Genomic DNA, 17,589 nt, shown 5'->3' on the forward strand with positions numbered 1-17,589 from the left:
TCCTCCCTGTCTCCTTCCCCCTCCCCCTTCTCCCTGTCTTCCTCCCCCTCCCCCTTCTCTTCCCCCTCTGCCTCTCCCTCTCTCCTCCTCCTACCTCCTCCCCCTCCCTCTCCCCCTCCCTCTTCCCTTCTCTCCCCCTCCACTCTCCTCCCCTTCCCTTTGAGAGAGAGTCTCCCTCTGTCGCCCAGTCTGGGGGTGCAGTGGTGCGATCTTGCCTTACTGCAACATCAGCCTCCCAGGTTCAAGCGATTCTCACGCCTCAGCCTTCCTAGTAGGTGGGATTACAGGTGCCCACCACCACACCCGGCTAAATTTTTGTATTTTTAGTAGAGAGGGAGCTTTGCCCTGTTGGTCAGGCTGGTCTGGAACTCCTGACCTCAAGTGATCTGCCCACCTTGGACTCCCAAAGTGCTGGGATGACAGGGGTGAGTCACTGTGCCTGGCTCATAAACACACTTAACTATCCATAGATCTGAGAGGCAGGTTTTATTAACTCTATTGTATGGATCAGGACACAGGCTTATACAAGGCTTGATGCTATGTCTCCACAGGAGGCAGGCTGGGCCATTTGCAGTCAAGTGTTGACCAGTTTTATAATGAAATTTATGACAAAAAAAAGAGTGTACTCACCTTTTGTATAGTATGGTCAGGGTTATTATTGTACAGATTGAATAAGATCAAAGTCATCGTATTAGGAGGACATGCTTTTCTTTTTTTCTGAGATGGAGTCTCACTTTGTTGCCCAGGCTGGAGTGCAGTGGCAGGATCTCAACTCAGTGCAACCTCTGCCTCCCGGATTTAAGCAATTCACCTGCCTCAGCCTCCCGAGTAGCTGGGATTACAGGTGCCTGCCACCACGCCCAGCTAATTTTTTTTTTTTTTTTTACAGTCCAGAGGTCTTTTATTTTTTTTTTAACACCTATTATGCCATGAATTCATAGGGAATAGGTTCCAGCAGCTCAGGCTCCATCCCATTGGTTCTCACAATGTGTGCTTCTCTGGGTGGAGCAGGCTGGCGCTTCAGTTGGACCCAGGTACCTTTCTCTTTGGCTTCTTTCTTTTTCTGATCATTTTCTTTCACACGTTTTAGGAAGTTATCTTGGCTCTTAGAGTGCTTGATGTGCTCAATACGCACATTAATTCTCTTGGCAAGAATCTTGCCCTTAACTTGTTTGTTTACAACAATGCCAACAGCATGCTGGGTAACATTGTAGACTCTTCCAGTTTTGCCATGATAACATTTGTGGGGCATTCCTTTTTGAACAGTACCCATTCCCTTGATGTCTACAATATCACCTTTCTTATAGATTCGCATATACGTGGCCAAAGGAACAACTCCATGCTTTCTAAAAGGCCTAGAGAACATGTATCGAGTGCCTCTCCTCTTTCCCTTTGTGTTCGTCATTTTGGCGAATTACTGGAAGATGGCGGTTCCGGCCGAAAGGAAGCCCAGCTAATTTTTTATAATTTTAGTAGAGACAGGAGTTTCACCATGCTGGCCAGGTTGGTCTTGAACTCCTGACCTCATGATCTACCTGCCTCTGCCTCCCAAAGTGCTAGGATTACCAGCATGTGTCGCCGTGCCCGGCATGTTTTTCTTAAGTACCAGAAGAGTTAGTACCTAGAAAGAAATTAATGTTCAGAGTGGTGAATTATGTTGGATTTTAGGCACCTTAGGCCTAACCCAACACAACCTCTTCTAAGGGCCCTTCCCCCTTCCAACAAATGGCCTAGAATTCTTTTCTGTCCGGGGGTCAGGAAAAACAAAGCTGAGAAGAAATATTTTAACATTCTCTGAATGCTTTAAAAGGGAAAATTTGCAAGACTAAAGAATAGATTGGAGGGGAGGTAGGTTCTGAGGAAGAAGGGGGTGGGGCCCTGAATAGGCTTCAAAGAGCTGCTCTCAGCTGGAAGGGGATTGGGATCTTCTTGGAGGACTGGGGCGTCTGGTTGGAACACCTACAAAAGCTTATGCAATGAGGCTGTGCCCCTTTTGCAGTACAAGGTTGCAAATTATCCTAGCCAAGGGCAGAAATCTCAATGTCCTTTTTACTCCATATGGCCTTGGGATTCTCCCACAGCCCTCCAGTAAAGAGCTGCTGGGTCCCCGCAAGGCCGCGGCATTGGTGGGGTTGGGATTAAGGATAATCCCACTCCTCGGCCAGTGGATGGACAGTCGCCCATGTCTCTACTGTGGACCACGGGACAGCAAAGGCACAAACCGGCAGACAAGTCCCAGGTGGGAGCGAGCGGAAGGATGCGTCTCCTTTTCTTCCTTCTAGAGGGTAACTAAGAGGATGTGGAGGGAGCAGGCATGGCGGGAGGCTGAGGATTGCCACGTTCGTTTCCTGAGTTATTGTTTGCTGATGGGGCTCTGGGATTCTAACTGAGATCTGTAATTCCAAAGCCTTCACACTCTTCCTGGCAGATGGCCAACGTTTCAGTATTGAGTTTGTAAGGGTGCAGGCAGGAAAAGAAAAAAATAGTATTGTTGTGTTGCACTGGAGGGCTATCAAGTGCGATCCCAATATATATTTTTTCTTTTCTTCTTTATTTATTTTTTGAGCGTGCAATGGTGCAGTCTTGGCTCACTGCAACCTCCACCTCCCAGGTTCAAGCGATTCTCCTGCCTCAGCCTCCCAAGTAGCTGGGATTACAGGCATGTGACACCACGCCTGGCTAATTTTTGTATTTTTCATAGAGATGGGGTTTCACAATGTTGGTCAGGTTGGTCTTGAACTCCTGACCTCATGATCTGCTCGCCTCAGCCTCCCAAAGTGCTGGGATTGTAGGTGTGAGCCAACACGCCCGGACTTCTTTTTTCTTTTTTTCTTTATTTATTTTGAGATGGAGTCTCACTCTGTCACCCAGCCTGGAGTGCAGTGGCAGGATCTCAGCTCAGTGCAACTTCTTCCTCCCAGGTTCAAGCGATTCTCCTGCCTCAGCTTCCTGAGTAGCTGGGATTATAGGTGCGCCCCACCATGCCTGGCTAATTTTTTTGTATTTTTAGTAGAAACAGCGTTTAGCCTTATTGGTCAGGCTGGTCTCAAACTCTTGACCTCATGATCCACCTGGCTCGGCCTCCCAAAGTGCTGGGATTACAGGTGTGAGCCACCGAGCCCGGCAATTCTTTTCATTTATTTGAGACTGAATCTCACTCTGTCACTTAGTCTGGAGTGCAGCCTTGACCTCCCACTTCAGCCTCCCAAGTCACTGGGACTACAGGCACATGCCACCACTCTTGGCTAATTTAAAAAAAATTTTTTTTTTTTAGAGACAGGGTCTCCCCTATGTTGCCCAGGCTGGTCTCAAACTTCCGGGCTCAAGTGATCATTATGCCTGGATCTCCCAATGTGCTGGAATTACAGGCATGAGCCACCACACCCAGCCCACCCCAGTGTTTCTTAAATCTCAGTGGCCAGACCTGGGATAGGTTGCTATTCAAAAGCGGCTTGTAGTTTTCTTTTTCTTTCTTTCTTTCTTTTTTTTTTTTTTGAGACGGAGTCTCGCTCTGTCACCAGGCTGGAGTGCAGTGGTGCGATCTCGGCTCACTGCAACCTCTGCCTCCCGGATTCAAGCAATTCTTCTGCCTCAGTCTCCTGAGTATCTGGGACTACAGGCACGCACCACCATGCCCAGCTAACTTTTGTATTTTTAGTAGAGATAGGGTTTCACCATGTTAGCAAGAATGGTCTTGATCTCCTGACCTCATGATCCGTCTGCCTCGGCCTCCCAAAGGGCTGGGATTACAGGCCACCGAGTATGGCAGCAGCTTGCAGTTTTCTGATTTATGTTTGTTTGTTTGTTTGTTTGTTTTTAACTCGGAAAAAACATCGTTCTCTTAGGACATATGATTTGTGTTTAAATGAAGACTGCTCTTTTATTTGGGAGAATCCTCTCCCAGTACTTGAGCGGGCTTCTTGGTTTGGCAAAGGCAAAACCCCAACTCTCACAGTGGAAGGGACAGACCTAACTGAACTGCTCTGAACAATAATGCCAATGGTTGTCTTCTTTTAACAAGGGTCCTGACTCTGATTTACTGAGAGTCCAGCCTGAAATACGTCAGGGTAGAGGTAGAGAGGAAAGTCCCTTCTGTTGGCAGCTTGCCAAAGGTGTTAAGAGTAAAGAGATAGCCTTGAGATGAAGGAAATTCCTTTCAGAGATGATAGGCCAGGGACTCTAGATGCTGCATAATCCAATAGCCACTTTTAAATTTTTATATTTTTTATTTTTTTGAGATAGAGTCTTGCTCTGTTGCTAGGCTGGAGTGCAGTGGTGAGATCTCGGCTCATTGCAACTTTTGCCTCCCAGGTTCAAGTGATTCTCTCTCCTCAGCCTCCTGAGTAGCAGGGACTGTAGGCGTACGCCACCACGCTCAGCTAATTTCTGTGTTTTTAGTAGAGAAGGGGTTTCATCATGTTGGCCAGGATGGTCTCAATCTGTTGACCTCGTGATTCGCCCGCCTCGGCCTCCCAAAGTGCTGGGATTACAGGCGTTCTAATAGCCACTTCTAAATCTTCTCAGTTTTGTAATGTCCCAGACTTTCAGCAGCAGCCTGGTGTTGGCTATGTTTATTACCCTTATTACCATAAGGGAGAGGGGTGTGTCCACACTCAGGATTTGCTTCCATCCTCTAGGATCTGACTCCAGACCCCCAGGCCAGAGTGGTGGTAGCTACAGGTGGGTGGCTGGTGATTCTGAAGCTCAAGGGAGTGGCTTGCAGCAGAATTCTAAAATGCCTTTTTTTTTTTTTCTGAGACAGAGTCACAGAGTCTTGCTCTGTTACCCAGGCTGGAGTGCAGTGGTGCAATCTCACTGCAATCTCCGCTTCCCAGGTTCAAGCAATTCTCCTGCCTCAGCCTCCCAAGTACCTGGGATTACAGGCACACATCACCATGTCTGGCTAATTTTTGTATTTTTTTTTAGTAGAGATGGGGAATCTCACCATCTTGGCCAGGCTGGCCTTGAACTCCTGACCTCAAGCGATCCACCTGTCTTGGCCTCCCAAAATGCTGGGATTACAGGCATGAGCCACCACACCCGGCCTGGAATGCTGTCTACTGAGGAAAGAAAGAGGCTGTACTGGGGAGTGCCAGGGTTCGAGTTCAAGCAAGTGTAAAACTCTGGCCTTAACTGAATCACAAGTAGGAAACAAGTTAGGAATGGATTTGTGGGGCATGAAAACCTTTGAGGATTCTCAGGATTGTTTAGAAGAGGGGACTGGAGGCCGGGCGCGGTGGCTCAAGCCTGTAATCCCAGCACTTTGGGAGGCCGAGGCGGGTGGATCACGAGGTCAAGAGATCGAGACCATCCTGGTCAACATGGTGAAACCCCGTCTCTCCTAAAAATACAAAAAAATAGCTGGGCACGGTGGCATGTGCCTGTAATCCTGCTACTCAGGAGGCTGAGGCAGGAGAATTGCCTGAACCCAGGAGGCAGAGTTTGCGGTGAGCCGAGATCGCGCCATTGCACTCCAGCCTGGGTAACAAGAGCGAAACTCCATCTCAAAAAAAAAAAAAAAGAAAGAAGAGGGGACTGGATTTTCTGTGACTAAATAGGGTGGGACTTGTTCTACAGTTGATAATTTTTGGGTGTGTGTGTCAAGGTCCCACTCTGTCACCCTGGCTGGAGTGCAGTGGTGTGATCTCGACTCACTGCAGCCTCTACCTCCTGGGCTCGGGCAGCCCTCTCACCTCAGCCTACCAAGTAGCTGGGACTACAGGTGCATGCCACCACACCCAGCTAATTTTTGTATTTTTTGTAGAGACAGGGTTTTATTATGTTGCACAGGCTGGTCTCAAACTTCTGGGCTCAAGCCATCTGCCCACCTTGGCCTCCCAAAGTGTTGGGATTAAGGCAGGAGCCACCGCGCCCGGCCTATAGTAGACAATTAACTCGAAGTATGACCTTGGGATGGTAGAGGGAGGGTAATGAGACTCATTCCTTACCAGCCCAGGGTAGGAGACATTAATGGCCGGCAGGTTTCACCCTTAAATTTCTGTGAAGACTTTTCTTGACATCTGCCCTTTCCTTCTCTCCTTCAGTGTGTGGTTTTCCTTTCTCTGGCTCCCACTGCACTCTGCACACACCTTTATCACAGTAACCACTTATGCTGTATTGTAATTTGTAATTATCTATGTACACGTCTCCAAGTAGACTGACCTCAAGGGCGAGGGACTGACGCTTGTACTCAGCCCCCGGGTTCAAGTTCCAGCCACGTCTCTAGTTAGTTTTGTGATCTTAGGCAAATAACTTAATCGCTCTATGCCCCAATTTCCTTGACTTATAAAGTTGGCATAAAACTTTCTGTCATATGCGGTTGCTGGGCGACATTAAGGTGACAATGCCTGTAAAGTACGAGGCAAAAGGTAAGCAAAAAAAAAAAAAGGCTCCTAAAACGGTAAACGTGTGTTAATTAACCTGATCCACCTTTACGTGTGCACTCAGCAAACACTGAGCACCAAATGTCCTCTGGGACCCCGGAACGCCTCCTCAGTAGAGCAGCCTCACGTGTGGCCTGTGGGCCTTGTCCCACGGGCCGGCTCGCAATTGGCTCCGCCGAAGAGAAAACCCTGCCCACAGCCCTTCCGATCTCGTCAGCGATTGGGCCGGGGCCGTCCCACACTTATTCTTGTTGCTGCGCTCGGAAATAGGGGGCGCTGCCAGGTTGCGCGTGCGCAGATTGAGAATGAAGCTTTCCGGTCGGGCGGGAGGAGGTGACGTCAGGAGCGGTGGCGGGCGGGGGCCTCGGGTAACCCTGGGGACGCTGTATCTGTGGGCCCTTAAATCGCGTCACAAATCAGCGACCGAACTCTGGCTGTGGTGGCTGAGGCGGCGAAGGCGGCAGCGGCGGCGACAGCTCTGGGGTTTGCGTCTCGGGGTGTGTCGGCCGCCGCTGCTGCTCGGGCCTGGTATGTACAGATGGCTGGTTAGGATTCTCGGCACCATTTTCCGTTTCTGCGACCGGTCGGTGCCCCCTGCCCGGGCCCTCCTGAAGAGGCGGCGCTCAAACAGGTGAGACGAGAGGGGGCTGAGCGCCGGCCTGGCCCTCCCCCCTCCCCCACAGCGGCCTCCGGTGGCCGCGATGCTTTGATTCAGCCAGGCTCACCTGAGGCGGGTCGCCGGGCTGAGGCCAGAGGGCTGCGGGTCGCCGGGATCCTAGTGACGTAGCCGCCCCCGCCACGCCGTGGGGAGGCAGCTCCTGATGAAGGAAGAGCTGGTCGTCTTCGGAGCGGCCGGTGATGGCAGGGTCGTTGACGTTCTTGTCAGAGGCCACGCTGGTTGCTGATAACTCATGGGGCTTTGCCGCGCTTAGGCTGAACACTGGCATTGAAGGAATACTGTCTTTGTTGTGGCTCACTGCTCACAAAGCACCCTCCCAAGTGTCATCTGCGGTCATTAAGTGCAGTTAAAGGAAGTGAGAGTCATAGATTGCCCAAAGCCGTTTTGACTGCAACCACTGTCCTTGAAGCGAGAAACAGCAGCTGTTTTGTTCTGAAACAGCTGTCAAACAGTCTGTCTGGAGCCAGAAGGGTTTTGTGTTTTAGAATTAGTGAATGAGAAAAAAGGGCTAGGTGCCTTATTACTTTAAAACAGTCACTAGTCTGTACTCTTAAATTCAGTTAAAATTTGGGGGAAACTCAAAGCTATTTTCTTTTTCTTTTGGTTGAGACGGAGCCTTGCTCTGTCGCCAGGCTGGCGTGCAGTGGCGCGATTTTGGCTCACTGCCACCCCCGCCTCCTAGGTTCAAATGATTCTCCTGCCTCAGCCTCCTGAGTAGCTGGGATTACAGGCGTGTGCCAGCACGCCTGGCTAATTTTTGTATTTTTAGTAGAGATGGGTTTCACCATCTTGGCCAGGCTGGTCTTGAACTCCTGACCTAAAGTGATTTGCCCACCCCAGCCTCTCAAAGTGCTGGGACTACAGGCATGAGCCACCGTGCCCCGCCCCAAAAGCTGTTCTTATTTAGCATCTGCTCTTTGGAGCGTCCCATTTTATCGACTCGACCTCCTTGCCTAAAAATTAATCTAGAAAATAAAATACTAATTCTACCCCCTCCCCAGCTTCAGTGATCAAGTGTTAATTTCATTTTTTAAAAATTGGGCTGGGCGCGGTGGCTCACGCCTATAATCCCAGCACTTTGGGAGGCCAAGGCGGGTGGATCACGAGGTCAAGAGATTGAGATCATCCTGGTCAACATGGTGAAACCCCGTCTCTACTAAAAATACAAAAATTAGCTGAGCACGTTGGTGCGTTTCTGTAATCCCAGCTACTCAGGAGGCTAAGGCAGGAGAATTGCTTGAACCCAGGAGGCGGAGGTTGCTGTGAGCCGAGATCGCGCCATTGCACTCCAGCCTGGGTAACAAGAGCGAAACTCCGTCTCAAAAAAAGAAAAAAAAAAAATTAATCCTCAATATCAAGAAAAGTGGAAGAAGTGTTGATTTGTGGAAGCTTGAGAGAACAAGATGTCTAATACGTTAGTCTGAGAATGCAGGTTATTGATGAAATTGGTTGTTGCTTAAATTGCATCTCTGGAACACATTGCCTTATTTTTCTCTCCTGTCTGTGGTGTTGATGTAAGGATCATTTGAGAACATGTTGTAAAGTGCTTAAACTGATGCTCAATGTATATAAGGATAGTGTTTGTTTATTCTACCCTGGGGTCTTTTGCAGACTCTGGTTCATGATAAGCACTTGGTACATATTTATCGAATAACAGAAAGTTAATTCCCTTTCCCTTGTCCTCTTTTTGATGTGAATCCCTGCTAGTCTGGGGAACGTGATTTGGAGATCAAAACCTTGATTTTTACTACACATTAGACGTGTTCACATCCTTAATCCAATTTTCAGTGTAAACCAATTTTCAGTCAAAATGAAACCAGGAGGCTTGTTGGAATGTATAAAGGTATGAGCTGAGTGTAATCCTGGGATCTCATTCTATTCATTTTGTGTGTGTGTGTATGTGTGTGAATATAATAGATGATAGGTGTTCAGAGAGATGATGAGTAATATACTATGAGCCTTTAACATTCTTGACATCTGGATCCTGAAACTTTCCTCAATTCCGAAGTTCTTTATTACCACCATAATGCAATGTAGTTTCCATGATAAAAGTGAAGTTATTAAACACCTTTTTCTGATTAACATTTATCTTTTTTAAGTTGTAGAACAGTTTTTTTTGTTGTTGTTTGTTTGTTTTTTGAGACAGAGTTTCATTCTTGTTGCCTAGGCTGGAGTGCAATGGCGTGATCTAGGCTCACTGCAGCCTCCACCTCCCAGATTCAAGCAGTTCTCCTGTCTCAGCTTCCTGAGTAGCTGGGATTACAGGTGCCCACCACTACGCCTGGCTAATTTTTGGTATTTTTAGTACAGATGGGGGTGGGGTGGCATGGGGGGGTGTTTCACTACATTGGTCAGGCTGGTCTTGAACTCCCCATCTCAGGTGATCCACCTGCCTTGGCCTCCCAAAGTGCTGGGATTACAGGCGTGAGCCACTGCACCTGGCCTTGTAGAACAGTTTTTTTTTTAACTCCCTTACACACACGCAAAAGAAAAAACAAAAATAAAAAAGAATTGTCTTCTAAGGCTGTTCATGTTAATACTGTCACCTAAAGTAAAAGATAGCTTTCTTTGGGGATCATTTTCAATTGCTTATTTGTTGTTTTTAAATCATTTCTGGAGAGAAAGAGAAAATATTAGTCCTAAACTCTTACCTGGGTTCATTTACTAGCTAAGTTACTTTGGCCAGTTTCAAGTTTGTACTTTAACCAGATGGCAAATTATTATTTGGTAAGAAGTTTGGGTCTTTTGTCTTTCTCAAATAGTTGAAACTGTAGCATTGAGTCTTCAAATGTGAAAAGCCTACTATAAAATGGCAGTCTCTCTTTTGTTTTGCTTTTATTTTTAGTTTTCTTTCTTTTTTTTTTGGAGATGGAGTCTCTTTCGCCCAGGCTGGAGTACAGTGGTGGCGATCTCAGCTCACTGCAACCTCCGCCCCCGGGATTCAAGAGATTCTCCTGCCTCAGCCTCCTGAGTAGCTGCGATTACAGGCACCTGCCACCATGCCCAGCTAATTTTTTTGTTTTTTTTTTAAGTAGAGATGGGGTTTCACCGTCTTGACCAGGCTGGTCTTGAACTCCTGACCTCATGATTACCCGCTTTGGCCTCCCAAAGTGCTGGGATTACAGGCATAAGCCACTGTGCCCAGCCAGTTTTATTTCTTTTAGAGACAAACTCTCACTCTTGCCCAGGCTGGAGTGCGGTGGTATGACCTGGGCTCACTGCAGCCTTGACTTCCTAGGCTCAAGTGATCCTCCTGCCTTAGCCTCCCGGGTAGTTGGGACCACAGGCACATACCACCAAGGCCGGCTAATTTTTTATTTTTATTATTAGAGGTGAGGTCTTACTTTGTTGCCCAGGCTGATGTCAAACTCCAGAGCTCAAGCTATCCTCCCCTTTGCCCTCCCAAAGTGCTGGGATTACAGGTACCAGCCGCTGTATCCCACTAGCATTCTCTTTTAAAACATCAGTTGAGGCAGGCATGGTGGCTCACACCTGTAATCCCAGCACTTTGGGAGGCCGAGGCAGGTGGATCATATGAAGTCAGGAGTTCAAGATCAGCCTGGCCAATGTGGTGAAACCCCATCTCTTCTAGAAATACAAAAATTAACCAGGCAGTAGTGGCACGTGCCTGTAGTCCCAGCTACTTGTGAGGCTGAGGCAGGAGAATCGCTTGAACCTGGGAAGCAGAGGTTGTGATGAGCCGAGATCCTGCCACTGCACTCCAGCCTGGCAACAGAGTGAGACACTGTCTCAAAAAAAAAAATCTCATTTTATAAAAAAGCAATAGAAGGGGGATGTGTTATATGAATAGTAAGTTTACTTATATAAATGAATGTGTGTATAAATATATATATATATATGCACATTTTCTTTTCTTTCTCTCTTTCAGCACTCTGTTTTCTGCAGTGGACACTGATGAAATACCAGCCAAAAGACCAAGATTAGGTACTGAATATAAATTTAAAAAATGTTTAGTTTATTATTAGGAAAAATATATGCATGGAACAAAATTCAAAAGGTAAAAACCATGCAGTAAAAAGTTAAGTCTTGGCCAGTCGCAGTGGCTCACACCTGTAAGCCTAGCACTTTGGGAGGCTGAGGTGGGCGGATCACCTGAGGACAGGAGTTTGAGACCAGCCAGGCCAACATGGCAAAACCCCATCTCTACTAAAAATACAAAAATTAGCTGGGCGTGGTGGCAGGCGTCTGTAATCCCAGCTACTTGGGAGGCTGAGACAGGAGAATTGCTTGAACCTGGGAGGTGGAGATTGTAGTGAGCTGAGATGGTGCCACTGCACTCCAGCCAAGGGTGATGAGCAAGACTCCGTCTCAGGGAAAAAAAAGAAAAGTAAGCCTCTTTCCTAGCCAGATGTGGTGGCTCAGACCTCTAATCCCAGCACTTTGGAGGCTGAGATAAGAGGATCACTTGAGGTCAGGAGTTCGAGACCAGCCTGGCCAATATGGCAAAAACCGATCTCTACTAAAAATTAAAAAATCATCCAGGTGGTGCACACCTGTGGTCACACCTACTTGTGAGGCTGAGGCATAAGAATAGCTTGAACCCTAGAGGCAGAGGTTGAAGTGAGCCAAGATTGTGCCACTGCACTCCAGCCTGGGTGACAGAGCGAGACTCTGTCTCAAAAAAAAAAAAAGTCTCTTTCCTGTCCCTTTCTTACTTATCTTTTCTAGAGGTGACTACTGTTACCAGGGACTTGTCTGATCTCTGCAGGTAAATAAGCCTAGGTGTAGACTGCATTATTTTAAAATTCTAAATCCTTCTATAAAGAAAAGACACTTCTTTTTAAGGAGGAAACATTATAAATATTTCAAACTGAGGTGACTCTAGTTCAGATGGCTGAGGGAACCCATCTTACTATTTTTTTCTTTTTTTGAGACAGGGTCTCATTCTGTCACCCAGGCTGGGATACAGTGGCATGGTAATGGCTCACTGCAGCCTCCCTGGGCCTGGGTGATCCTCCCACCTCAGCCTCCCAAGTAGTTGGTTGGGCCTATAGGCATGTTGTCACACCTAGCTAATTTTTGTATTTTTTTGTAGAAACAGGGTCTTGCCATATTGCCCAGGCTGAAATAGGCAGCAGTGGCATTCTGAAAGAATACTCTTGTCTTTAGGAACCGATAATATTTCTTTTCTTTTCTTTTCTTTTTGAGACAGGGTCTAACTCTTTCTTGATCTTGTCATCAACAGGTTTTTGGTTTGTTTTTTTTTAATTTTGTAAGAGGTGAGGGTGTCACTCTGTTGCCCAGGCTTCAGTGCAGTGGCATGATCATAGCTCACTGCAGTCTCAAACTCCTGGGTTCATGCAATCCCCCTGCCTCAGTCTCCCAAGTAACTGGGACTACAGGTGCATACCACTGCACCTGGCGAATTATTTTATATTTGGTAGATATCAGAACTCCTGGCTTCAAGTGATCCTCCTGCCTGGCCTCCCATAGTGCTTGGATTATGGATGTGAGGCACTGCACCTAGCCAAGTCTTTTATTTCAGTATATTTGAATGGTTAAAGAAAATAAAAGTAGATTAAAGGAAAAAAGCATTGTAAAATACTATAATAATATATTCTTTCTCAAAAACGATTGTGAATTTGGGTCTACCTCCAGATGTGGAATTAAATGTGGACATATTTGTGTTAATATTTCATTTAAATTCAATGAGTGCTTATTGAGCATGTCTCAGTGCTAACCAATGTGTTAGATTTAACAGAAAATACAAAAATTAGTAAGACAGGGTCTCCATTTTTTTTTCTTTTGAGATGGATCCTCGCTCTATTGCCCAGGCTGGAGTGCAGTGGCACAATCTTGGACCACTGCAACCTCTGCCTCCTGGGTTCAAGTGATTCCCCTGCCTCAGCCTCCCAACTAGCTGGGGCTACAGGTGCCCACCACCATGCCTGGCTAATTTTTGTATTTTTAGTAGAGATGAGGTTTCACCGTGTTGGCCAGACTGGTCTTGAACTCTTGACTTCAGGTGATCCACCCACCTCCACCTCGCAAAGTGCTGGGATTACAGACATGAGCCGTCGGCCCGGCTGTGTTTTTATTTCTTTATAAGGCAGGTGATGTTGGCCTTACATATGCAGTAGTAATTTAAAATTATCTTTTTTAAGCCAAAAACGGAAGTCAGTTTTAAAGAAAAATATAAATAGCTTGTACTTGTACTTGGATGTGGTTAAACACAACAATGACAATACAAACTTTGGTATTACAGAAAGTTTCTGAGTTAATTATTTATTATAATCATCTGTTTTATGGACTTCAATGTTAAGGATCACTTACTGCATCATCCCCATTAAATATGTAGTATGATTTTCTGAATGGCGAACTGTAGAAGGGAATGTAAACCAGAGGGGAAGCAGTAGCTAGCGGAGTTTCTAAAGGTCTGTAGAGTGCTGTCCAGTAGAACTTCCTGCAATGATGACTGTTGAGCACTTTAATTGTGGCTAGTTCAGTTGAGGAACTGAATTTTAAATTTTATTTGATTTTAATAAAATTTTAAGTTAGGTAACCATATCTGGCTACTAGCTATTGTGTTGGTCAGTATAACTCCATGGGTTGCTTTTGAGAGAAAAAAAGCAACACAAGGGTAAAAGAAAAGAAAGCAGACTCAGAATTTCAGGTTCATGATCTTAAAGGTGAAAGGGATTTTAAGAGATCTATGTAGTGTAGTCTTAGGAAAGTAAGGTGATCTTCCCCCCATTTTACAGATGAGGCAGGCCTTCTGTTTAAAAAAAAAAAATCAGTGAGATCTTTTGACATAATCTCTGGGGCATACCCAGATTTTGATAAAATTTGTAGGAAAATAAATACTTGATATTGTTTAGTAGCCACAATTTGCTATGTTATCAAGAGTCCTCTTGTCCTCTAGGGTCTGGATGACAGACTAGGGGTTAAGCATCAATCTCTAAAGCCCTTTTTATCCTCCTTATAAAGCACAGCAGAATGTGTAATATCCCTCAGCAGTATTAGAGGGGGATAACCTGGAATTCTCTGTGATTCACAAAATGAAAAACAACTCATTTGCATAGTTTGGTACTTACAACTATTAGCAAATTACTTCCAATTGGATTGTGCTTTGCCTGCTCGTTACTTTTCCCCTTTTGTTTGTTATTCCCCTATGTTTCTGGAAAGTATTTTATTTATTTATTTTTTATTTATTTTTTTTGAGACGGAGTTTCGCTCTTGTTACCCAGGCTGGAGTGCAATGGCGCGATCTCGGCTCACCGCAACCTCCGCCTCCTGGGTTCAGGCAATTCTCCTGCCTCAGCCTCCTGAGTAGCTGGGATTACAGGCACGCGCCACCATGCCCAGCTAATTTTTTGTATTTTTAGTAGAGACGGGGTTTCACCATGTTGCCCAGGATGGTCTCGATCTCTTGACCTCATGATCCACCCGCCTCGGCTTCCCAAAGTGCTGGGATTACAGGCGTGAGCCACCGTGCCCGGCCCTCTGGAAAGTATTTTATATGTTCTGGAGCACTTACTGCTTAAAAGCTACCATTGCAGTTCATTTTTCCCTAAAGCAGAATGGTTAAGGTGATGGTCTGTTTTTCTCAAACTAGTGTTTTTGAATACCCTTAATTAGGAAATTGAAAGGAAATTGTAGAAAGCTTACATCAGATATATAGAAAGTGAGAAAGAGGTAGTGTAATAAAAGCAGGAAGTGAGGAAAACACTGAAACCTACCCTTTCCCTTTATTTCTGGTGTAAGGAGGGGTGAGCCTGAGTTTTGTTTTGTTTTCTTTTTTTTGAGATGGAGTCTCACTCTGTCACCCAGGCTGGAGTGCAGTGGCGTGATCTCAACTCACTGCAACCTGTGCCTCCCAGGTTCAAGCAATTCTTCTGCCTCGGCCTCCAGAGTAGCTGGGATTACTGGCATGCGCCACCATGCTCAGCTAATTTTTTTTGTATTTTTTAGTAGAGATGAGGTTTCACCATATTGGTCAGGCTGGTCTTGAACTCTTTTTTTTTTTTTTTGAGACGGAGTTTCGCTGTAGTTACCCAGACTGGAGTGCAATGGCACGATCTCGGCTCACTGCAACCTCCGCCTCCTGGGTTCAAGCAATTTACCTGCCTCAGCCTCCCGAGTAGCTGGGACTACAGGCTCGCACCACCATGCTCAGCTAATTTTTTTTTTTTGTATTTTTAGTAAAGACGGGGTTTCACCTTGTTGACCAGGATGGTCTCCATCTCTTGACCTCGTGATCTACCCGCCCCGGCCTCCCAAAGTGCTGGGATTATAGGCGTGAGCCACCGCGCCCAGACGTGGTCTTGAACTCTTGACCTAGTGATCTGCCCTCCTCAGCCTCCCAAAGTGCTGGGATTACAGCTGTGAGCCATCACCCCCACCCGAGTTGTTTTTTTTTTTCTTTTGAGACAGGATCTCCCTCTGTCACCCAGACTGGAGTGCAGTGGTGTGATCTCAGCTTACTGCAACCTTCACCTCCCAGGTTCCAGTGATCCTCTTACTTTAGCCTCCCATGTAGCTGGAATTACAGGCATGTGCCACCAGGCCCAGCTAAATTTTTTTTTTTGAGGTGGAGTCTTGCTCTGTTGCCAGATTGGAGTACAGTGGTGCAATCTCGGCTCACTGCAACCTCCACCTCCTGGGTTCAAGCGATTCTTCTGCCTCAGCCTCCTGAGTAGCTGAGATTATAGGTGTGCACCATGACACCCAGCTAATTTTCGTATTTTTTGTATTGACAGGGTTTTGCCATGTTGACCAGGCTGGTCTCAAACTCCTGACCTCAAGTGATCCACCTGCCTCTGCCTCCCAAAGTGCTGGGATTACAGGTGTGAACCATGCGCCCAGCCTAAGAACTTCTAACACATCTCCACTAGAGGAATAGTCTTGTTTCATCTTAGATGTTTAAAAGCTGCATATTTTAGGCCAGGTGCAATGGCATACACCTGTAACATCAGCACTTTGGGAGACTGAGGCAGGAAGATCACTTGAGCCCAGGATTTCCAGACCAGCCTGGACTACATAGTGAGACCCTGTCTCTACCAAAAAAGTAAAAAAAAAAATTAGCCAGGCGTGGTGGTGCATGCCTGCGATCCCAGCTACTCAGGAGGCTGAGGTAGGAGGATCACTTGAGCCCAGGAGGTTGAGGCTGCAGTGACCAGTGATCATGCCACTGCACATCAGCCTGGGTGACAGAGTAAGGCCCTGTCTCAAAAAAAAAAAGCTGCATATTTTATACTTTACTTAGCCAAGATATAATAGGGGCTTAGTAAACAGTTGTTTAGGGCAACTACAGTGTATTGTTACCTGCCCAGGAAGTAAGGACAAACCAGTGAGAATATGACAGTGCTTCCTGTAGAATTCTGCCACACTTGGTGGCTATATGCTCCTTGTTGTTTAATCATGCCCTCACCTCTGTGGTAAAACTTTATTTTTATTTTTTATTTTATTTATTTATTTATTTTTTTGAGACAGACTTTCGCTCTGTTGCCGGTCTGGAGTGCAGTGGTGAGATCTCAACTCACTACAACCTTCGCTTCCCGGGTTCAAGCGATTCTCCTGCCTCAGCCTCCCGAGTAGCTGGGACTACAGGCGCCTGCCACCATGCCCAGCTAATTTTTGTATTTTTAGTAGAGATGGGGTTTCATCATGTTGGTCAGGATGGTCTTGATCTCTTGACCTGGTGATCCTCCTGCCTCAGCCTCTGAAAGTGCTGGGATTACAGGAGTGAACCACTGCACCTGGCCTATTTTTATTTATTTATTTATTTTGAGACAGAGTCTCACTCTGTCGCCTAGGCTGGAGTGCAGTGGCGCAATCTCAGCTCACTCCGATTTCTGAGTTCAAGCAGTTCTCCTGCCTCAGCCTCCCGAGTAGCTGGGACTACAGGTGTGCACCACTGCACCCAGCTAATTTTTTGTATTTTTTTTTTTTTTTTTTTTGAGACGGAGTTTTGCTCTTGTTACCCAGGCTGGAGTGCAATGGCGCGATCTTGGCTCACCGCAACCTCCGCCTCCTGGGTTCAGGCAATTCTCCTGCCTCAGCCTCCTGAGTAGCTGGGATTACAGGCACACGCCACCATGCCCAGCTAATTTTTTGTATTTTTAGTAGAGACGGGGTTTCACCATGTTGACCAGGATGGTCTCGATCTCTTGACCTCGTGATCCACCCGCCTTGGCCTCCCAAAGTGCTGGGGTTACAGGCGTGAGCCACCGCACCTGGCTGTATTTTTTTTTAGAGACGGGGTTTTACCATGTTGACCAAGCTGGTCTCAAACTCCTGACCTCATGATCCACCTATCTTGGCCTCCCAAAGTGCTGGGATTACAGGCATGAGCCACTGTGCCTGGCAAAAATTTATTTTATTTTATTTTATTATTTTTTTTATTTTTTATTTTTTTGAGACAGAGTTTCGCTCGTTACCCATGCTGGAGTGCAATGGCGCGATCTCGGCTCACTGCAACCTCCGCCTCCTGGGTTCAGGCAATTCTCCTGCCTTAGCCTCCTGAGTAGCTGGGATTACAGGCACGCGCCACCATGCCCAGCTAGT

At 46.5% G+C, this 17,589-nt stretch overlaps 2 protein-coding genes across 14 annotated transcripts in view; one reads left to right on the top strand and one right to left on the bottom strand.

Annotated features, from left to right (window-relative positions):
* Window positions 1-883: 883 nt before the first annotated feature.
* Window positions 884-1,446, bottom strand: LOC135270772 (large ribosomal subunit protein eL21-like). The gene has a single exon (XM_064366768.1). It carries the CDS (start codon window positions 1,403-1,405, stop codon window positions 923-925), a length of 483 nt encoding a protein of 160 aa, XP_064222838.1. The 5' UTR covers window positions 1,406-1,446; the 3' UTR covers window positions 884-922.
* Window positions 1,447-6,817: 5,371 nt separating this feature from the next.
* Window positions 6,818-17,589, top strand: part of SENP2 (SUMO specific peptidase 2) — a 45,819-nt gene continuing 35,047 nt past the window's right edge. For 5 of the 13 annotated variants that reach the window (XR_010338937.1, XM_064366899.1, XM_064366898.1 and 2 more), the window contains exons 1-3: window positions 6,825-7,014; window positions 10,952-11,007; window positions 15,783-15,869. Coding sequence is in view for 11 of the 13 variants with exons in the window: in XM_064366899.1 (XP_064222969.1) it covers window positions 6,914-7,014; window positions 10,952-11,007; window positions 15,783-15,869 (244 nt within the window). In the remaining 2 variants the exon portion in view is untranslated. Of the gene's footprint in view, window positions 7,015-10,951; window positions 11,008-15,782; window positions 15,870-17,589 lie in introns of all 13 variants that reach the window. The other 8 variants (XM_064366903.1, XM_064366901.1, XM_064366902.1 and 5 more) reach the window with 6 other exon arrangements.

This window comes from Aotus nancymaae, unplaced genomic scaffold, assembly GCF_030222135.1.
Source record: "Aotus nancymaae isolate 86718 unplaced genomic scaffold, 86718_ANA_hifiasm-v0.15.2.pri h1tg000067l, whole genome shotgun sequence".
Taxonomy (NCBI): Eukaryota; Metazoa; Chordata; class Mammalia; order Primates; family Aotidae; genus Aotus; species Aotus nancymaae.

Excerpts from the sequence above, each read along its gene's own strand:
- LOC135270772 (XM_064366768.1), bottom strand. The coding sequence starts at position 1,405 with ATGACGAACACAAAGGGAAAGAGGAGAGGCACTCGATACATGTTCTCT.